The sequence below is a fragment of the Salvelinus namaycush genome, chromosome 10 (assembly GCF_016432855.1).
Source record: "Salvelinus namaycush isolate Seneca chromosome 10, SaNama_1.0, whole genome shotgun sequence".
NCBI lineage: Eukaryota > Metazoa > Chordata > Actinopteri > Salmoniformes > Salmonidae > Salvelinus > Salvelinus namaycush.
In genome coordinates, this window is record NC_052316.1 from 6,316,916 (window position 1) to 6,340,016 (window position 23,101).

General features: G+C 41.8%; 1 protein-coding gene across 1 annotated transcript; it reads right to left on the minus strand.

The window, feature by feature from the left end:
- Window positions 1-3,995: 3,995 nt before the first annotated feature.
- LOC120055131 lies at window positions 3,996-22,593 on the minus strand. Its single transcript, XM_039003058.1, has 9 exons — window positions 22,529-22,593; window positions 14,058-14,941; window positions 10,673-10,849; window positions 10,280-10,547; window positions 9,760-9,881; window positions 7,038-7,126; window positions 6,580-6,752; window positions 6,401-6,522; window positions 3,996-4,502 (listed from the first exon to the last, which is right to left on the minus strand). Exons 2-9 carry the CDS (start codon window positions 14,844-14,846, stop codon window positions 4,185-4,187), a joined length of 2,058 nt encoding a protein of 685 aa, XP_038858986.1. The 5' UTR covers window positions 14,847-14,941; window positions 22,529-22,593; the 3' UTR covers window positions 3,996-4,184.
- Between the last annotated feature and the right edge of the window lie 508 nt (window positions 22,594-23,101).

A 23,101-nucleotide genomic window follows, 5' to 3' on the forward strand; every position in this document is an offset into this window, starting at 1 on the left:
ACAATCATTTCTAAAAACCTGTTTTCGCTTTGTCATTATGGGGTATTATGTGAAGATTTCTGAGGAAAAAGTTTTATTTAAGCCATTTTAGAATAAGGCTGTAACGTAACAAAATGTGGAAAAAGTCAAGGGGCATAAATACTTTCCGAATGCACTGTAGCCATACTGATACTGTACATTTGTATATATGCTCATTCTCTTATCTCTATGCTCACTCTGCCTAGTTGTATATAATGTACACTACCGGCCCAAAGTTTTAGAACACCTACTCATTCAAGAGTTTTTCTTAATTTTTTACAATTTCCTACATCGTAGAATAATAGTGAAGATATTAAAACAATGAAATAACACATTTGGAATCATGTAGTAACCAAAAAAAAGTGTTAAACAAAGATTCTTCAAATGCCACCCTTTGCCTTGACGACAGCTTTGCACATTCTTGGCATTCACTCAACCAGCTTCATGAGGCCGTCACCTGGAATGCATTTCAATTATAGGTGTGCCATGTTAAAAGTTAATTTGTGGAATTTCTTTCATTCTTAATGCGTTTGAGCCAATAAGTTGTGTGGTCACAAGGTAGGGAGGGGTATATAGAATATAGCCCTATTTGGTAAAAGAATGGAAAAAACAGCTCAAATAAGCACAAATAATTTTTTTTTTTTTTTTTTTTTTTTGGGGGGTGGATCAGCTTAATATTGCGGAAAGAATGTTGCTTCCAATGTAATTGTCTGCATCATTTCCAATCCCCCATATTTTTTTGGGTAAATATATATATCCATTCACGTATGCATACATATACACATATATACATACACATACCTACATAGACATACATACTTTTTTAAAGAGTATACCTTTATTATTATTCCCCGCAAACCCTACCACCGATCCCCCAATTGGAGTAAACTGATAAACATTTCTGTTTTTACCTTCAATTTATACATCTTATACACATTTTACAGACACAGTCTACTTTATAATAGTTCTCTCTTGTTTGTTCTTAGTCCTTCCTCTATTTCTGTTGTCCATCCAGTTTGATTTCCACTTGTAACTGTGCTATTTCACAATAGCTCCGCACCTATACACATTTCACAGATCCCGTATGCCCTACATTGTTTATCTTGTTATTAGTCCCACCCTTCAGCTCCACTCAACCTTTCCCATCTATCTTCCAACATCATCCATTTCGGATTTTTATTTGCCATATATTTTTCAACTGTGCTGTGATGCTTCACAAAAGATTTGAACCTTCCTATTCTCATAGCTTCTACAGATTGTAAATTAAAAATAAACATTTTTGCTAAAATAATTATTATATTATTGATTGATTGACTATGGCTTTTCAAATCCCCCAGTATTGCTATCTGTAGCTTTAGTTCTACGCAAATGTTGCAATTCTTCAACCATTCCTGGACCTGTGACCAAAAACGAGCTACATGCGGACAATACCAAAATAAATGGTCTAATGACTCTGCCTCCTCACAGCAGAATCTACAGAGCTGGGAAGATTGTATCCCCCATATATATAACATTCTATTAGTTGCAAGAATTTTGTACAATAATTTAAATTGAAAAATTCGAAGTTTTGAATCCGGCGTTGTTTTGCGTATCAATTCATACACCATGTGCCATGGAATGGGTACATCGAAAATCTCTTCCCAACTATTTTGCAATTTATATGGCACAGCTGTAAGTTTTTTGGTCCTTAAATGAAATTGGTATATGTTTTTATTTATCACACTTTTCTTTAACCATTTATGTTCTTTAATATAAGGCCGACATACAAGTTCCTTACTTTTATCCCCTTCCACCTGCCTCTTCCATTTTTGTGGTAATGCTGCAATTAATTGGTTGTAATTTTGGGTAGAGCAGACATTTCCATATGTCTGCGTTAGCTGCATGTGTGACATTACTCCACCAGTCCTATTTATGATATCATTCACAAAAATTATACCTTTTTTAAACATTTCTTCGATAAATACAGTTTTTTTATCAATTACTATATTTGAATTTAACCACAAGATTTGTTGTACTATTTGTTCCGTCCTTTCAGGTGGATTAAACTGAAATTGCAACCAACTTTCTAAGGCTTGCTTAAAAAATAAAGATATTTTGGAGATTATTTCCTTTTCAAGCAACCGAAAGTGAGCAGGTGTAATCTGAATAAAGGGAAAAAGGCCCTTCTTGAACATAGGATGAGACATTCGTACCAATCTACTAGAGAACCAGTTTGGATTTAAGTATAACTTTTGTATGACTGATGCCTTTAGTGAGAGGTCTAATGCTTTAATATTTAATAATTTCTGCCCTCCAAATTCATATTCGTTATATAAATAGGCCCTTTTAATTTTATCTGGCTTGCCGTTCCAAATAAAATTGAATATTTTTTGTTCATATAATTTAAAAAGCAGGTCACTAGGTGTAGGCAAAACCATAAGCAAATAGGTAAACTGTGATATGATTAAAGAGTTAATCAGGGTGATTTTCCCACAAATAGACAGGTATTTTCCTTTCCATGGTAGCAAGATCTTATCTATTTTTGCTAACTTTCTATAAAAATTTATTGGAGTGAGATCATTTCTTTCTTTTGGGATTTGTATACCGAGTATGTCCACATCACCGTCAGACCATTTAATTGGTAAACTACATGGCAATGTAAAATGTGTATTTTTTAGTGATCCAATACGTAATATGGTACATTTATCATAATTTGGTTTTAATCCAGAGAGGATAGCAAATATATCTAGATCCTCTAAGAGGCCGTGCACAAATAAATTACTTTAAGACATGAAGGTCAGTCAATTCGGAAAATGTCATGAACTTTTCAAGTTTCTTCAAGTGCAGTCAAAAAAACCATCAAGCGCTATGATGAAACTGGCTCTCACGAGGACCGCCACAGGAATGGAAGACCTAGAGTTACCTCTGCTACAGCGGACAAGTTCAAATAAATGCTTCACATAGTTCAAATTAAATTTTATTGGTCACATACACATGGTTAGCAGATGTTAATGCGAGTGTAGCGAAATGCTTGTGCTTCTAGTTCCGACAGTGCAGTAATATCTAACAATTCCACAACAACTACCTAATACACACAATCCAAAGGGATGGAATAAGAATATGCACATATAAATATATGTCTTCTAGTAACAGACACATCTCAACATCAACTGTTCAGAGGAGACTGTGTGAATCAGTCCTTCATGGTCAAATTGTTGCAAAGAAACCACTACTAAAGGACACCAATAATAAGAGACTTGCTTGGGCCAAGAAACACAAGCAATGGACATTAGACCGGTGGACATTTGTCTTTTGGTCTGGAGTCCAAATTTGTGTCTTTGTGAGAAGCGATGTGGGTGAACAGATGATCTCCGCATGTGTATTTCCCAGCTTAAAGCATGGAGGAGGTGTTATGGTGTGGGGGTGCTTTGCTGGTGACACTGATTTATTTAGAATTCAAGGCACACTTAACCAGCATGGCTACCACAGCATTCTGCAGCGATATGCCATCCCATCTGGTTTGGGCTTAGTGGGACTATCATTTGTTTTTCAACAGAACACTGACCCAACACACCTCCAGGCTGTGTAAGGGCTATTTGACCAAGAAGGAGAGTGATAGAGTGCTGCATCAGATGACCTGGTCTCCACAATCCCCCAGAGGGTTTGAGGGTTTGGGATGAGTTGGACCGCAGAGTGAAGGAAAAGCAGCCAACAAGTGCTCAGCATATGAGGGAACTCCTTCAAGACTGTTGGAAAAGCATTCCAGTAGAAGCTGGTTGAGAGAATGCCAAGAGTGTGCAAAGCTGTCATCAAGGGCCTCTGTACGCCTATGTAGATATTACATTAAAAATCAGCCGTTGAAGAATCTCAAATATAAAATATATTTTGATTTGTTTAACACTGTTTTGGTTACTACATGATTCCATATGTGTTATTTCATAGTTTTGATGTCTTCACTATTATTCTACAATGTGGAAAATTGTACAAATAAAGAAAACCCCTTGAATGAGTAGGGGTTCAAAAACTTTTGACCGGTAGTGTATGTCAACTATTTTTAAACTCCGTTGTCTGTATTCTGTTTCTAAATGTTGTCTATCACTAACAGCACCATATCACCAAGTAAAATAAAGGTATTTTTGATTCTGAAATAACAACTTCACCGACGAGGATGAACACCAATGCACCAGTCAAGGCGGTGAAGGTGGAGCCTTCATGTTAAATGACTGGGGTTTGCCTTCCTCTTTGACCGACACGCCCCCTAGCGGGTCGCTGCCCACGGAGGCACGGGTGAGCCGGCAGACGGTACCAACGAAGGAGGGGTACAGGGTCCTTATGGAGCCCCGGGACCAGTCCCAGCGGGGGTAGAGGCGCTTGAGGACAGCGCGGCGAAACAGGATGTACACCCAAGGGTCCAGGATTTGGTTCCAGGTGGCGAAGCGAATGAAGAGCAGCAGGTAGTGGATCCGGAGTGGGCTCCCCGAAAACACAGTCTTTGTAATAAACACCTGTGGAGTGTAAGGGGAAGGAGGGAGGAGAGGAGAGATGGGTGGAGGAGAGAGAGGTAGAGAGACAAAGAAAAATAAAGTAATAAGACATAGAAGGACAGAGAGAAAGATGGAAAAGGATGAGAGATGGATATGGAGATACATAGAGAGAAAAGGACAGAATAAGGAGAGAGAAGGAAAGACAAACCATTTACAGACAGACAATGAGAAAGGGGGGAAAATAAAAAACAACAGATAGAGGGACAGAGGAAGTGAGAGGAAGAGCGAGAGTTGTCATCAGTAGTTTGAACACACAAGTGCAGCAGCTTGGGCCTTCACACAAACACACATACATTCACAAACAGATGTCTGAGACCAGGACTCTGTCCACCCAGGGAGTACATTGCTGGGCTAATTTGGGCCGGGCCTCTGAGGTACTGGCCCAAGCATCCACAGAGCAATCATTCTCCCATATAGGCATGCCTCTAGCCTTATTGCTAGTCCCATTAGCACCAGGGCAACAACACTCTTTTGGGAGCAGCTAGATATGCTAACAAGCTCTACTCCCCAGGCATGTGTTCAGCAAATAATTTGCATTTTCCAGATGCATCTAACACAGATGTAGGATCTTAATTTGAGCCAGTTTGCTACAGCAGGAAAATAATCCTGCAGCAACAGAAAATGGGAATTATGTGTATTACAAATAATGGATATTGTTTTGTATGGGTTGATACATTTTTCGCAAATCAAGTCTGTCATTTTAAAATGGAAATCAAACTTTAGAAGCCTTTTTAAACCTTGAATACACTACAAGTTTGCATTTTTTTTAGCAACAAAAGAGTGATACAATTAAAAATCCTACATCTGTATGTCAAAAATACTAACAGACCCACAGTGATTTAGTGTCTCAGAACTGCAGCTAGCAGCCAGTGAGTCAATGGGGTCGGAGGAGTCATGCCCATAGGGGGCACAAGGGCACATCATTTTTAATAAAATATATACACTATGTTTCAAAAGTTTGGGGTCACTTAGAAATGTCCTTGTTTTTGAAAGAAAAGCACATTTTTTGTCCATTAAAATAACATCAAATTGATCAGAAATACAGTGTAGACATTGTTAATGTTGTAAATGACTATTATAGCTGATTTTTAAAGGAATATCTACATAGGAGGCCTATGGAGGCCACAGAGGCCCATTATCAGCAACCATCACTCCTGTGTTCCAATGGCATGTTGTGTTAGCTAATCCAAGTTTATCATTTTAAAAGGCTAATTGATCATTAGAAAACCCTTTTGCAATTATGTTAGCACAGCTGAAAACTGTTGTCCTGATTAAAGAAGCAATACAACTGGCCTTCTTTAAACTAGTTGAGTATCTGGAGCATCAGCATTTGTGGGTTCGATTACAGGCTCAAAATGGCCAGAAACAAAGACTTTCTTCTGAAACTCATCAGTCTTGTTCTGAGAAATGAAGGCTATTCCATGCGAGAAATTGCCAAGAAACTGAAGATCTGGTACAACGCTGTGTACTACTCCCTTCACAGAACGGCGCAAACTGGCTCTAACCAGAATAGAAAGGGAAGTGGGAGGCCCCGGTGCACAACTGAGCAAGAGGACAAGTACATTAGAGTGTCTAGTTTGAGAAACAGACGCCTCACAAGTCCTCAACTGGCAGCTTCATTAAATAGTACCCGCATAACACCAGTCTCAACAGCAACAGTGAAGAGGCGACTCCGGGATGCTGGCCTTCTAGGCAGAGTTCCTCTGTCCAGTGTCTGTGTTCTTTTGCCCACCTTAATCTTTAATTTTTATTGGCCAGTCTGAGATATGGCTTTTTCTTTGCAACTCAGCCTAGAAGTTGAATCTAGTAAAATAAAAGGGCCCACCTTGCTTAGCGTGTGTTCAGCCGTCTCGGAACACCAAGTTCCGATGGTCGGTGAGGATGAGAAACGGGTCTGTGGCGCTCTCCAGCCAGTGTCGCCACTCCTCTAATGCCAACTTCACCGCCAGGAGCTCCCGATCACCGACGCCATAGTTTTTCTCTGCAGGGGACAGTTTTTTAGAGTAGTATGCTTGTGGATCCAGTTTTTGTGGATTACCTTGATGTTGTGACAGGACGGCCCCCACGCCCACTTCTGAGGCGTTCACCTCCACAATGAAGGGCAGTGTAGGGTCTGGGTGTTTCAGCAATGGGGCGGAGGTGAAATGCCCCTTCGGCAGGCGGAAGGTCTCATCAGCTGCAGGATTCCACGCCAACTTTTGAGGACCACCTCTGAGGAGAGAGGTGAGAGGAGAAGCGATGGAGCTGAAGTTCCTGATGAAGCGGCGGTAAAAGTTGGCAAACCCCAAAAACCGTTGTAGTACCTTTATGGTGGTTGGGACTGGCCATGACCTGACCGCATCTACCTTCCTTTCCTCCATAACAACTCATTGCGGGCTGATCCGATATGCCAAGAAGGATATGGCGACCTGATGGAACTGGCACTTCTCCTCTTTCACATACAGATGGTTCTCCAGGAGGCATCCCAGGACTACCCGGATGTTGGCGATGTTCTACTCCAAGGTGGCCGAGTAGATCAGGATGTCATCGATATACACGACCACCTGGTGCCCAAGCATGTCCCAAAACACCTCGTTCACAAATGCCTGGAACACCGATGGAGCATTGGTTAAACCATAAGGCATCACCAAGTACTCGTAGTGCTCAGATACCGTGCTGGTCTCGCCTTGTGCCCTTATAGTACGAACTGGCCTTGACAGACCCAGCAGATTTGGACCAGCTCCACCACGCTGTCTCCATGCAGGGAGCCACCATTGGGAGGCATGAAGAGTTACTACAGGACCTTTTGGAAGGGCTTCGTTCCCTGACGGAACGCCACGACTAAGGGTTTAAGGCTATTATGGAGCAAATCAGGGAGTTAGTTCATAGGCAGCCTGCCACCTCTGAGAACCATCAACCACCCAGTAACTTTTTCCCTATTAGTGGTGAGTTTGTACAGCCTACCCCGGCTCCCCGAGAACCCCGCTTACCTCCTCCGGAGCGATATTCTGGGGATTATGGTACCTGCCGGAGTTTTCTTTCTCAGTGCTCTCTTATTTTTGAGTTAAAGTCATCTTCGTTTCCTTCGGAACGATAATGTCGGGAAGGGTGCTCTCCTCGGCTACGGCAGTTTGGGAGCAACAATCCGACATTTGTCGTCATCTGGAGGATTTCATGGCAGAGGTGAGGAAGGTGTTCGATTCTCCGATATCCGGGAGAGAGGTGGCCCCAAAACATATTGAATTACGTCAAGACTCCCGTAGTGTGGCAGACTACTCTGTTGAATTTCGCACGTTGGGCGCCGAGAGTGCCTGGAATCCAGAGTCTCTTTTCGATACCTTTCTTCACAGATTATCCTAGGTGGTAAAAGATGAGCTAGCTGCTCGGGAATTACCAGTGAACCTCAATTCCCTCATCGCCCTCACCATTAGAATTGATGGACGTCTAAGGGAACGCAGGAGCGAGAAGAGGTCTGGCCTAGGTCACACTCGTTCATCCACAGTAGCTCGCTCAATTGCGAAGGAATCCGCAAGTCCCCGAAGGCTGTTTTTTCGAGAGGATCCGAAGCCACCTGAGCTCCCTCGAGAATCATCGACGATGGGTGAGCCAGATACTCCCTTTCTGGGATATGTCATCGTTGAGGGAAATTTCCAAATGGATCCTGGAAAGGTGAAAGCAGTGGTGGATTGCCTTCAACCTACATCCAGGGTGCAGTTGCAACGTTTCCTGGATTTAGTTAACTTCTACCGCCGTTTCATTCGGGGTTACAGCAACCTGGCGGCCCCCCTCTCTGCACTCACCTCTCCCAAAGTACCGTTCACATGGTCTCCAGCTGTCGACAGAGCCTTTGTGGACCTGAAGCATTGGTTCACCATAGCACCCATCCTCATCCATCCCGGATCCGTTCCGTCAATTTGTGGTAGAGGTTGATGCTTCTGATATTGGAGTGGGGGCCATCCTGTCCTAGTGATCTGCCCAGGACGAAAAGCTTCATTGCCTGTCCACAACCACTCTCGCCTACCCCGTTTGGATTGTTGAATAAATATCAAGACTCAAACCATCTGCCTCCTGTGTCTGCATCTGGGTCTCGCCTTGTGCCCTTATACCTCTCAGATGCCGATCAAATTGTTAGCACTCCGCAGGTCCAGCTTGGTAAAAACAATTGGGCCCCATGCAGCTGTTTAATGGAGGCCGGAACCAATGGGAGGGGGAAGAGACTTCTGTAGTCAGTACACAGAAGAAGTCCCCCATCCTTGGCCACGAAGATGCAGTGGTGGAAAAAGTACCCAATTGTCATATGAGTAAAAGTAAAGATACCTTAATAGAAAATAACTCAAGTAAAAGTGAAGTTCACCCAGTAAAATACTATTTGAGTAAAAGTCTAAAACTATTTGGTTTTAAATATACTAGTAAAAGTACATGTAAAAAAGCTAAAATATACTTATGATAAAAAGTAAAAGTACAAGTATAAATCATTTCATATTCTTTATTTTAAGCAAAGCAGACAACCGCATTTTCTAGTTTTTTTATTTACAGATAAACACTCAGATATAATTTACAAACGAAGCATGTGTTTAGTGAGTCCGCCAGATCAGAGGCAGTAGGGATGACCAGGGATGTTCTCTTAATAAGTATGTGAATTAGACCACATTTTCCTAACCTGCTAAGCATTCAAAATGTAACGAGTACTTTTGGGTGTCAGGGAAATGTATGGAGTAAAAAGTAATTTATTTTTCTTTAGGAATGTAGTGATGTAAAAGTTGTCAAATACCCCAAAAAACTGATTTAAGTAGTACTTTAAAGTACTTTTACTTAAGGACTTTACACCACTGCGATAAAGAAGCCAGCCGATGCAGGGGAGGTGGATGTGCGGATGAAACCTTGTTGTAGAGCCTCCTGGATGTGCTCCTCCATAGGCTTGGTTTCAGCCACCGACAGGGGGTAGATGCGGCTGCGCGGAGGCGCAGAGTCTGTAAGCAGGTCGATGGCTCAGTCCCAGGGGCAAAGAGGAGGGAGACAGGTGGCGTGAGTCTTGGAGACAACCTCCCAGAGATCCTGGTAAACCTCTGGGATGTCGGCCTGGAGGGAAACCACGGGATTCTCAACCTACATGAACCACAAGGTAAGGAAAAGCAGGTCTTCCGGCATCTGGGTACCCAGGCCGTAATCTCCATCCTCGGCCAGGAGATGGTGGGATCGTGGCGTTAAGCCACGGGAGGCCGAGGACAATTTTGTGTACGGGTGCCTGGATAATGAGGAAGGTGATGCTTTCTTGGTGCTGGGCTCCCACGGTGATGGTGAGTAGTGCTGTGATGTGTGTGACTGTGCCAGATCCCGGTAGTTGGTTATCCAGTGCTTGAACTGGAAACGGAGAAGAGAGCAGGTATGATGTTCAGGGAGGAGGCAAGGGCCTGGTCAATAAAATTCCCTGTGGCTCCGGAGTCAAATAGAGCTGTGGAAACAACACGAGGGACAGACAGCTATTGAAATAGGTACTAAGAAAGGTTTGTTGGAGAGTGAAGATGAATACTCACACCCTGACCTACCCCATGAGACGGATGATCACTGGACCGTCGCTCTGCTTTAGTGACTCTCGGTTTAGAACTTAGCGGACACAGTTGAAGCTGTCCCTCTTGGTCACAATTGTCTCTGACAGCGTCGCTCAGCCGCGGAGATACGTGTAGCCCCTACCTCCATTGGTTCAGGCTCTGACTCAGATCAGTCAACGAAGGAGGGAGATAGGCGATGGGAGTGCTGACGCTCCCGAAGGAGGTTATCCAGACGGATGGCCATCGCGATGAGTGCGTCCAATGAGAGAGTGTCATCTCGGCATGCCAGCTCTGTCTGGACCTCCTCACTCAATCCTCTGCTGAATAAGGTGCGGAGCACCAGCTCATTCCATCCGCTGGATGCTGCCACAGTATTAAAGGTGAGGGCGTACTCCGCAGCAGTCTGGTCCTCCTGCCGTGGTTGGAGTAGGCGCTCAGTGTTGGGGGCTCCCGTTTGATGAGCAAAATAGAGGGAGCACTGGAGGAGGAAGGCAAAGCATTTGGATGGAGCCCCGTCATATTTGTCTGGAAGGGACAAACGGGCATCGCTGACCTGGGCAGACTGCTGAATGGGCTGGGGTGCTGGCTCGCTGGGTCAACTCATGGTAGAGGATCCTCCGCTCGTTGGGGGTGACTCCCTTGGGGAAGATCTAGACGTTGAAGAACTCCATTCCCAGATGCGCCAGCTGATCGTGGTGTTGGTGAAGTAGGCATCCCTGTTCGCCGACCATCTGGGAGATGTCTCGGTTGGCTGCTGTTTCCATTCTGTGAGTCAATATTCTGTAACGTAGATGCAGATGAGTCAGGAAGCAAGTGCAGTTAATGAGTTTAATGATGAAGAACATTGAACAATACAAAAAAATAAAGAAAAGTCCATCTATGATTGTGGCATGAATGATTCAGGCATTTGGATGATCAGGTTCGAGATGAGGTCCGGACAGTCCCACCAGCCCAAACCAATGTGGGGTGAGTGAAGACAGGGATGCTATAAACATTCTTTTTTTTCTTTGCCTCAGTCTTGACTCCTGGCACAGGATGTAAACCCAGGGGTCACATATCTGATTGAAGGTGGTTGGAGTGGCGATTTCCTATGAAAAGCCACTTGCGCAGGAGAGAGCTGTCCAATACACAACAAAAATCTGATTTCCAAACGTTACTCTTTTTAGGTGAAGTTCCCATTTATTGCGCATATAAAATATAAATAGCTCTAAAACACATTCCTGTAGAAAAGGTGCAGAGAGATGCATTCTATAAGAATGCTAACCCTTCCTGGTCACCTGTGCTACGTATATACACACACGTGATTAGTGACCCATGACCAACATGAACAAAACAAGTTAAAATAACCCTTGACAGACAACATGTGACCCGTTTCAGGAAACTAGGCGTATGTTGCAGGTCACTACTTCACAGGAGAGCCGTTTGAACGTAAACTTTTTTTAAATCAAAATGTTTTTTGGGGGGCAGAAATGTCTTCTCGAACATGTGAACTTTCACGTGCCTTAATAACAAACTTGTATGGCATCTGTAAATACAAATAAAATTGTTAAATTACGAGCCTAGTTGGTTAAGCCACAGAAAAAGCCTGCAACCTTCCTGCTAGCCATGATTGGCTGATATAATGAGTGGGCTGGACATGCTGAGAGATGAGTTTGGATTGTCTGCCATATAGCACGCTTCTGTCTATTTGAGCTGGTAAGTATGTCTAGGTAATCCTGTCTAACGCAGCTTTAAAAAAAATAAGTATCCCGTAGTAAAGACTCCACAAGGTAACATCTTTGTTGTAGTAATATCGAAAACGGACGTGGCAGTTTCACAGCTAAGGATTCCAGCTTAGAAATTACAAACTTTCTCACGTATAAATACTGGAGTGATGATTAAAATGTGTCTGAGAGGATATCATGTTCTCCTGACCTACGTGTATAAATACTGTACAGTGCCTTCAGAATGTATTCACACGCCTTGACTTTTTCCACATTTTGTTGTGTTACAGCTTGAATTTAAAATTGATTAAATTGAGATGTATTGTCACTGGCCTACACACAATACTGCATAAAGTCAAAGTGGAATTATGATTTCAGAAATAATTACAAATAAAAAAGTGGAAATGTCTTGAGTCAATTAGTATTCAATGCCTTTGTTATGGCAAGCCTAAATAAGTTCAGGAGTACAAATTTGCTTAATTAACAAGTCACATAAGTTGCATGGACTCACTCTGTGTGCAATAATAGTGTTTAACATGGTTTTGAAATGACTACCACATCTCTCTACACATACAATTATCTGTAAGGTCCCTCAGTTGAGCAGTGAATGTCAAACACAGATTCAACCACAAAGACCAGGGAGGTTTTCCAATGCCTCACAAAGAAGGGCACATATTAGTAGATGGGTAAAAATCATAAAAGCAGACATTGAATATCCCTTTGAGCATGGTGAAGTTATTAATGACACTTTGGATGATGTATCAATACACCCAGTCACTACAAAGATACAGACGTCCTTCCTCACTATCACGTTTCAGGGAAGACCCAGATGTAGACAGTGTCAAAGTAATAAAAGTGTATTACTAGAACAGGGGGCAGGCAAAACGACAGGTCAAAGGCAGGCAGAGGTCAGTAATCCATATCAGAGTCCAAAAGGTACAGAACGGCAGGCAGTCTCGGGGTTAGGGCAGGCAGAGGTCAATAATCCAGTGTGGTGTGACAAGGTACAGAAATAGCAGGCAGGCTCAGGGCAGGCAGAATGGTGAAAACCGGGAAAACTAGAAAACTGGAACTAGAAACAGACAGGAGCAAGGGAAAACTGCTGGTAGGCTTGATAAATAAAAACAAACTGGCAACAGACAAACAGAGAACACAGGTATAAATACAACGGGGAAGATGGGCAACACCTGGAGGGGGGTGGAGACAAGCACAAAGACAGGTGAAACAGATCAGGATGTGACACTAACTCAGTTGCCAGAGAGGAAAGATTCCGCTCAGGGATATTACCATGAGCCAATGGTGACTTTAAAACAGTTACAGAGTTTAATGGCTGTGATATGAGAAAACTGAGGATGGATCAACAACATTGTAGTTACTCCACAATATTAACCTACATGACAGAGTGAAAGAAGGACACATGTACAGAATAAAAATATTTCGAAACATTCATCTGTTTGCAATAAGTCACTAAAGTAAAACTGCAAAAAACGTGGCAAAGAAATTAACTATGTCCTGAATACAAAGCATTATGTTTGGGGCAAATCCAACATGACACATCACTCTTCATATTTTCAAGCATGCTGGTGGCTGCATCATGTTATCGGTATGCTTGTAGGATAAAGGATAAGGACTAGGATAAAAAATAAATGAAATAATAGAGTTAAGTGGAGGCAAAATCAAAAAGGAAATCCTGATTCAGTCTGTTTTCCAACAGACACTGGGAGACAAATTCACCTTTCAGCAGGACAATAACCTAAAACACAAGGCCAAATATACACTGGAGTTGTTTACCAAGACAACATTGAATGTTCCTGAGTGGCGTAGTTACAGTTTTGACTTAAGTCGGCTTGAAAATCTATAACAAGACTTGAAAATGGCTGTCTAGCAATGATCAACAACCGACTTACAGAGCTTGAAGAATTTTTAAAAGAATAAACATTGAACAAGCCAGGTGTGCAACACTCTTAGAGACTTACCCAGAAGTACTCAAAGCAGTAATCGCTGCCAAAGGGGTGTGAATACTTATGTAAATGAGATATCTGTATTTCATTTTCAATACATTTTCAAACATTTCTAAAAACATGTTTTCACTTTGTCATTAAGGGGTATTGTGTGTAGATGGGTGAGAATAATTAACCATTTTATTCATTTTGAATTCAGGCTGTAACAAAACAAAATGTGGAATAAATCAAGATATATTAATACTTTCTGAAGGCACTGTATTTACTTTTTATTGTGTGTGCGCATGTGCATGTGTTGACAGAGTGCCATAGGCCGCCACTTACCAGCAGGGGGCACCAGCAGATGGAAGCGATCATCATGATCCAGATGAGCTGCACCATCATCTCCACCTCGTAGTCCCGGCGCCGCTGCCTAGCGTCCTGGCTGCAGCACACCTTGACCAGGGTCACCACGCTTATTGTATTGAGCAGGAAGGACACGGCGATGGACAGCAGCCCCACCAGCGAGAAAAGCAGGCAAAAGGCCATGTCGCTTGCCTCGGAGCTAATTTTAAAGAAGCACCAGGAGCCCGGTATCTGCATGTGGTAGCTCCCCACGCCAACCAGGGGCAGCAGTGAGATGCACCCCGCCCCTGCCCATACCATCAGCACTATGGACACTGCCCGCGACTTGGTCATCATGCTGGTCGAGCGGGCGAACGGCCGATTGATGCCCACGAAACGCTCCATGGCCATGGTGGCCCCCAGCAGCAGCGGGCACAGGCCGTAGAAGACCATAGACATGCCCATGAAGTTGCAGAAGTGGCAGTGCGGGTCCAGGCGGCGCCAGTTGAACTGGGTGAAGTGGAAGGAGACCACGATGGAGCCGGTGACCAGGAGGCCCATGAAGTCGGTAAACACCAGGCCGCAGAGGAAGATGAGGAAGGAGGAGCGCGACTGGCTTTGCGTGCGTGGGAAGGACTTCAGGAGGACCACAAAGGCGATGAGGTTGAAGGTGAGGCCCAGTGCACTAAACACTGATGAGAAGTAGGCGGAAGCAATGGTGTGGGTGTAGTTGAAGGGGGGACTGTTGATGGAAAAGCACAGTGGGGTCGACTCGTTAGAGTGGTTCATGGTGGCTGGAGGAGGTTTGGCTATCCCCAACGCACTTCAGAAGAGAAGGAGGAACTAGTCCACTTTGAAGATTTCCATTGTCTTTCTTCTTCACCCTGACAAATGAGAAGACAGAATTTTGGCTTAGTCAGAAATGTGTAGACAAAGTTTATGAAATTTCGGTTTACCTCAGAGGACAGAATCATAAACGGTGTACACTTCCATTCAGCAGAGACTATATAATATGTTGTTGCTGAACTGTTGTGGCTGAGTGTAATTATTCCAAAACTGGAATAATTACACTCGACTGACCTCAAACTACTTACTGCTTTCAAACATCTAGTTTCTGATGAAAAACATGGAAACTGTCTGGGAATTGCCAGGGACCTCACGATACGATATTATCATGATAGATACTTAGGTGCCGAGACGATATGTATTGTGATTCTTAAGATTCTACCTGTATTGTGATACGATACTGCAATTGTATTGCAAGTTGATGTTCCAAACTTATTGCTTACTATATGTCTAATGCAGAGAGACAAAAAGAGAGCATGAGAACATTTGTTTTGGCTTGGGGGGCAAGGGTGGGTAAGGATGGGAGGGTGGGACAAGCTTGGCTTGGGGGTGGGGCAAGGGGGAGTAAAGGTGCGAGGTGGGAATAAGCTTGGCTTGGGTGGGGTAAAGGGGGGAGAACAGGGAGGAGGTGGCGGAGAGGGATGGATTTGGTTCGTTCGGGAGAGAGAGAAGAAAGGACTTAAATGTATAATTATACATGTTTTATGTCATGTAAACTCATTGTAAAATGAATATGAGTTCTGGACAGATTAGGAAAGGATGTCGAATCATTAGTATTCCTTGTTTGTTATTAGAACTAAGATGTAACGATGGTTATTGGTGAGAGAGGGGCTTTGTCTGGGGGATTGGGAGGGCATCAAACACTTCTCTGAGGTGTGCGTGGGGCCTACACACATCCCATTTCAGTCTCTCAGAGGACCAACTCACCCCAAGTAGACCCCCACCATCCACTATACTTTACAAAACAACCACAGTACTTAAGTGGCAGTCCTTCAAACAGTACTGGTCAAAAGTTTGGACACACCTACTCATTCAAGGGTTTTTCTATATTTTTCTTATTTTCAACTTTGCAGAATAATAGTGAAAACATCAAAACTATGAAATAACATATGGAATCATGTAACCAATATATATTTTAGATTCTTCAAATTAGCCACCCTTTGCCTTAATGACAGCGTTGCACATTTTTGGCATTCTCTCAACCAGCTTCACCTGGAATGCTTTTCCAACCGTCTTGAAGGACTTCCCACATATGCTGAGCACTTGACGGCTGCTTTTACTTCACTCTGCGGTCCAACTCATCCCAAACCATCTCAATTGGGTTGAGGTCAGGTGATTGTGGAGACCTGGTCATCTGATGCAGCACTCCATCACTCGCCTTCTTGGTTAAATAACCCTTACACAGGCTGGAGGAGTGGTGGGTCATTGTCCTGTTGAAAAACAAATGATAATCCCACTAAGCGCAAACCAGATGGGACGGCGTGTCGCTGCAGAATGCTGTGGTAGCCATGCTGGTTATCACTGACAGTGTTACTAGCAAAGCACACCAACACCATCACACGTCCTCCTCCATGCTTCACGGTGGGAACCACACATGCGGAGATCATCCGTTCACCTACTCTGCGTCTCACAAAGACATGGTGGTTGGAACCAAAAATCTTACATTTTGACTCATCAGACCAAAAGGACAGATTTACACCGGTTTAATGTCCATTGCTCGTGTTTCTTGGCCCAAGCATGTTGCTGAAAATACATGCAGTTGACAGTGAGAGGACGTTTCTTTTTTTGCTGAGTTTATAAGTTTGTTTTTGGAATTATATATATTTTTTTATGACTTTTTATTATTTCACCTTTATTTAACCAGGTAGGCCAGTTGAGAACAAGTTCTCGTTTACAACTGCGACCTAGCCAAGATAAAGCAAAGCAGTGTGACACAAACAACAACACAGAGTTACACATAAACAAACGTACAGTCAATAACACAAAAGAAAATAAAGATTTTTCTATGTATGTACAGTGTGTGCAAATATAGAAGAGTAGGGAGGTAGGCAATAAATAGACCATAGAGGCAAAATAATACTAATTTAGCATTAATACTGGAGTGATAGATGTGCAGCTGATGCTTAAAGTTAGAGAGGGAGATATAAGACTCCAGCTTCCTTGAACTTTGCAATTTGTTCCAGTCATTGGCATATTTAAATATTATCATAAAGGGTAAAGAAAACTAAAGGCATAGAAACCGTAAATGACTTGGTAGCAGGAAATACATTTTAGTTCCATGACAGAATTCAAAAGTAATTTTGGACTGACCAATGTAGATAGTTTCAAATACATGCAACTTAAAAGTTACACGTCACAACATGTCGATTTCAATTCTTTTGGACATCAGAGCAACCTTGAGGGAATCTTATTTGAGTCAGAAAAGGACTCAAAGGAAGATATACAAAACCTTGTAGAGAGCATATCCAACTGACAATCTCTTAGAAAAAAATATAAACTATTGGAACCAAGATGGCGGGAAAGGTGGAGCATAACTAAAGAAATTACAGTTAACAAAAATGTAGGCTTAATCCAGTATAAGCTCATGTACATAATGTATTATACAAGAAACAAAACTAAGTAAATTAGTTTTGATCAGTCATGGAAATAAAAGTGCTGAAAACATGTCTCACTTTACTATTAAAAATAAGATGGAGAACAATCTATAGGATGAAAAATACAGGTAGGCTTATAGCTGACTACCGCTAGCTGATGTTACATATATATATTTTTTAATTGCAATATGTAACCTACTACTGAAAAAATGGTCTGTCATAGTCTTTCCATAGCCTGGTGGAACCAGTCTGATTGCTACATTTACACTTTTATTAAACAGAGCGATCAGGCTGTTGCCACCTGGCTTATCTTAACATGCTGACGCTGTTTAAACAGCAGACCCCTTACAAAAAAAGATTGCCGTTTTGAAACTGCAGTAAAAGAGCACTAACTGCAGTTGACTGTGATACTTTGGATGCTGTAATTGCAGAATAACTGGAGTGTACTGCAGTGGAACTTCAGTTATACTGCACTCTATCTGCAGTTACACAGCAAAATTACTGCAATAAAAAAAAACTGTTATTTTGGAGGCAGTATTTGCAGCATAATGCAGTTATACTGCACTTTAACTGTCATGGTTCCTCCTGGCACCAGGGGGCGGCAGAGACCGCCCTAGAGACTTTTATTGTACACAGGTGTGTCTTATTATTTCATGATTGTTTCCCTGTTTAAAGAGGTGCGTTTTCTGGTTTCCTATGTAGCAGAAGTTTGAATTGTTTACCATGTGCGGTCGTTTCCTGAGTGAATTTGAGACGTAGTGTTTGTTGTTTTGTTATTTCCCAAGTGTACTGCGATCCTGCGGCTACAGTTTCTCAGTAAAGTATTATGTTTATCTTTAACCACTGATTCCTCGTCTGGTCTCTTCTCTGCACCTTGGTCCAACCTTACCACGTCACACTAACTGCAGTTATATTGGATTCTAACTGCAATCTTTTTTCATATTGGTAAAATCTACCCCAAACCACGAATTCATATGATTAACAGTGTTACTAAATAACACTATGTAAAAACAATATTTTTCGTGAACAAATGTTTAATGTTGCAGTTATAACAAGGTTGGTAGCAACATGTAAAAATCGTTGTCATGATTTTGATTTTTAGGGGTGGATTATCCCTTTAATCAAGCCTTTCTAGAAAACTATAATGTATGGTTGATAGAGACTTTAACCCCATGGAGTCCATAGTGCGGGAGACAGTGAACATACAAACATACCTTGTCATAGCCTGTAGTATCTCTTGGCAGGAAATGCAGTTAACGCTACATCAAAATGTACTTAATGATGTCCTTCAGCAAAACTGACTTTTCAGAGGTCAGTTTACTAGTCATTCACGATTGCCATCAAACGAAATGGAAATTACAAAACCTACCGGTAAAATTAGAGACTATCATGGGGACATGATAAGGGAGGCGCTAATAGTGATTGCTAACAGAAATTTGAGGATGGTTGTTAAACAACCCCAGGAAAAACATATGCACCATCAAATTCTACCCTTTAAACATATTTTGGCTTGGACCTGAAATATCCCAAATGTACAAAACAGGAAACAGATTCTCCAAATGACATCCTAGAATGCTATCACTGAGGAACTTGTTCTAAATGCAATGAAGGTATGAACCCAAATCACTGCGGCCAGTAGATCATATCAATAAGAAAACGGATCAGAGACGTTCACCTATCAAATATTGAACACAGAGAGAGAGAAGGGTTCAGCTCAATATTAGTAGCTTAGTAGATAGTTGGGGTTGCTGAGATGTAGTTATTGATTTTGTTTACTATATGAGACCCTTCCAGCTATGGCTAGACCTCCAGTCTTTCTGGGACCAGGCTGCAAACCGGTATCAGGTCAAATTTCACCTGTATTCCTTGGAGAAATGGCATGCATTATGAGGGAGATGTTGCAACCAGGCTCCAGTCTTCCCTGTCTACCTCCGTGATTAGGCTACACAGTCACGAGAGTAATTACACTGAAGCACTCAGCCACTATCATAATCCTCATTTCTATACTCATTCAATTTTGTTTTCCAACTAATGAGAGTCGATTACCACTGGATAAGTGCACCAAAAAGAGAGAGGACGAGAAATTAAAGACGATAATTACTATTACAACAATTATTAATTACAACAGGAGTATGCCTTAGTTGCAGTCCACCGCTAAAAGGCCTAAATTACTATGTTATGTTTTTCCTTTTAAGATCATGAGGTCAGGAAAAACTTAATCATGGCGCTAATGTAGCCAGTCTTCAATGTCCTTGCGATTTCTAGTAGTTAGGAAAGCAGCATCTTTCCATAATAACAAGAATTGGGTTTGTTAATCACATTTTGAATATGAAATCTGATATTGTTGTCTGCCCAATGCCCTCTCATCTGTGTTTACAATCGGTCTCTACATCTACTAGACATTACCATACAATGCTCAACAGTTTTAGAGAATGGGCAGCAGGATAAGTAGACCATCTTTGTAAATAAGAATATGTTCTTAACTGACTTGCCTAGTTAAATAAAAAATAATTTTAAAGAAAACAAATAAATTGGCAACAGATGCGCTGTGTTCAGTCAACCGTTTTATGTAAGTGATTTAGAGCTTTCAAATTGTTTAAATGAGAACTGTTTACTGTAATGTATCGTTTTATAAATCTGGCTGTGGTCAATTTACAGTAGCCTAACCAGTTTAAAATAGCCTATAGGGCCTACTGCATCATTTTCACATGACCTGGGGGTCTGCCTTATATTCCCTCAGCCCTAAATTCCCTAAGCTCTATGTTCCCTCAGCTCCATTTTCCCCTCAGTACCCACTGAACCAATTTCAATCAAATTGGCACAAATGTTTATTGTTATAAGGTAGAAAAATCAGGATTATTTCAGCATCCATGAATATGTAAGGGTATGGGACCTACTGAATATGTTCAATCATTATGACCATGACCTTTTGTCAATATTACAGCAGAATTGCATTTTCTGAGATTACTTAAGTAAAAATGGTTTAAGCTTTCTCGGAGCAGTTTTATTCAAAGTACAAAAATGACGTGTTACAATAAACATACATCTGATCTGTTATTGATGGTCCTTATTTATTGATTCAAGCAACAGTGAATCAAGTTACCAAAAGATCTGTGTACTTCAAGGATGTGAAAAATATTTTTCTTCACATACCATCACGTTTCTGTCTATAATGTGCCTCTTTTCTGTTGCCCCCCCCCCCCCCCACCCCTTAAACAGGGTTACAATCTGTTTTTCCTCTCATTTGGCTTGCTAACACCTGGTTTAGAAGATAGAACAGAGGGAACATATGGCTGAGTAAACATGGGGCTGAGGGAATATAGCTCTGTTTCCTCAGTATTTCCCTCACGCTGAGGGAACATGGGGCTGAGGAAACATAGACATGCCAGCTAGCATAACGTTCTGAGAACCATATGTTTCTTAGAGCTTGGTGAGAGCGTGGTTGTCCTATGGTTATTTTGCATACTACCTTCCCACAATGTTCTGGGAATTGCTTGCCATGGAACATTCTCAACACATTTAAGGAACTTGACAAAATAATGTTATTTTCTTCATATTTCATTACTTTAACAGAACGTTTCCTAAAAGTATATATTTTTCTGTATTTTTCATCCTGTATCTTTCATCCAAATATACATAATAACAATCATATCAAAGTCAATTTGGAGTCATGCAAGGGTGTGTGTTACTCCCACTACGACTCGGGAAACCATGCAGTTTATTAGGCAACAGATGAAATAAATGATCAATTTCACAGGGTGGTGAAAGTGCAAGGTGATGAGCTTGATGCTGCTTTCCAATAAATATTGAGGTGACATGATGATTGTTGCTTGACTGCCGTTTGACAAATAAAAAATATTCTCACTCTTATCCATAATAATCTCATCATGTAGACTAGACAACCCGCACAGCCTACCCTCACTGTATCTGCGAGCTGTTGGCTAGAGCGCAGGTGCCAAGACCAGAGTAGGCACATTTGGTATTTAACGCAACAGTTTTTGTGACAAAACTATCGGTAGAGTTGAAAACATGCTGGAAACACATTGAACTTCAGTTTTTTATTCGGTACATGAAAATGTAGGTACATTTTGTGTGTACTATGTCATCACACACTGACTTTTATCCGCAACAAGTCCATTTGGTGGAAACATATCACCGGTGGGAAAATGTGCATATTTTAAAATCTGTCGCCAATTGGTTGGAAACCTAGCTTTAGGTTTGAATCTCAATGATGTCGTGCCACAATAAAAAAATGTATGTGTTTGCATGATTAATGCAAAAGCAAATTAATTTCATTGTGTCCTATCTGTGCTTGGACTTTAAAACAGTTAACCCAAACCAAGCTAGCAGTGTTCTAAAAAGTATTGTTGAAACATTCAGTGAAAGTGATTCAAAACCCTCCAAATAACCTATAATTTCCATTCTCAATTAATTAAACCTCCCAGGAAAACTTTCGGAGAACCCATAGTAAAACGTTATCAGGACCTCCCTGCAACCTAAAAATGTATGCTCCCAGAATAGGTCAATATTCACTTCCATTCTCAGAACGTTTAAAAAAAACGTTCAGTTTTACCGGTCAGGAAACTTATGGCTTAGTTCCCAGAACAAATGGGAAACCAAACACGTACATTCCCACAATTTACAAGGAACCAAATGTGGTAGCTGGGATGGTCCCATTGCCAGTTCTACCCTTATTGTTTTAGGCTAAGCTTGACAGCTTGACACAATTAATTTGAAAAACAATTCCATCACGAGGCTGTAAGAACAGCAATACGCAAACAAAACACATCTATAGTAGACTCAAATAAAAAAGACATGATCATTTATTAAGAAATAGTTTACAATACCATTTAATCTAGACTAGGCACAAGCAAAACACTTAAAGTATTGTCCACTGAAAGAAGACACACCCATAGGCTCCGTAAATATGTTAAAGAGGCATAACAACTTTGTAGAGTGAATATTCTAGAACTAGAATAGCCTACAATGACCTGTTTATTTCAGTTTCAAAAAACGTGACATGTAACCTACCTTTCTACAGCAGAGCGTCGCTGTCAAACACAAGTCATCAGGCGAAGTTGACTGCACCTCATCTAATTGTGGGGAGTCGACTCCAAAATAATCGATTCCTCGAGTCCCTGCCCGCTGACTCGCATTTCTGGGTGTCAAGCTTCGGGAATTGACTCATCGACTCTTAAGATTCAGTATTGTTTGCAACGCAGGAAACTATTTCCCTTGTATATTTCAAAAACACAAACTCTCGCATCTAGCACAGCTAAGAAAGAGCGAGCGAGCTAGCGAGGGAGAGATAGGGGGCCACAACCAGGCATAGGCAGAACCGTGCATCGGTAATCATACAATGTAGGCTATCGCAATTTCTTGTCTTGCAATGTAGGGACAATAAATGAGTGGCCTGAGCTATTCTACACACAACAGACTGAAGAGGAGCAGGCGAGGGAGAGAGAGGATCAGGGCAGGCAGATAGACAGTCAGTACCGTGCGCATAGGCTATATTTTGGTAATCTGTATCTGGCAATGCCTCGTAAATTCACCAAAAGTATATATTATGCTATCACTATGGAGTATGATTAAGGTATTATTCAT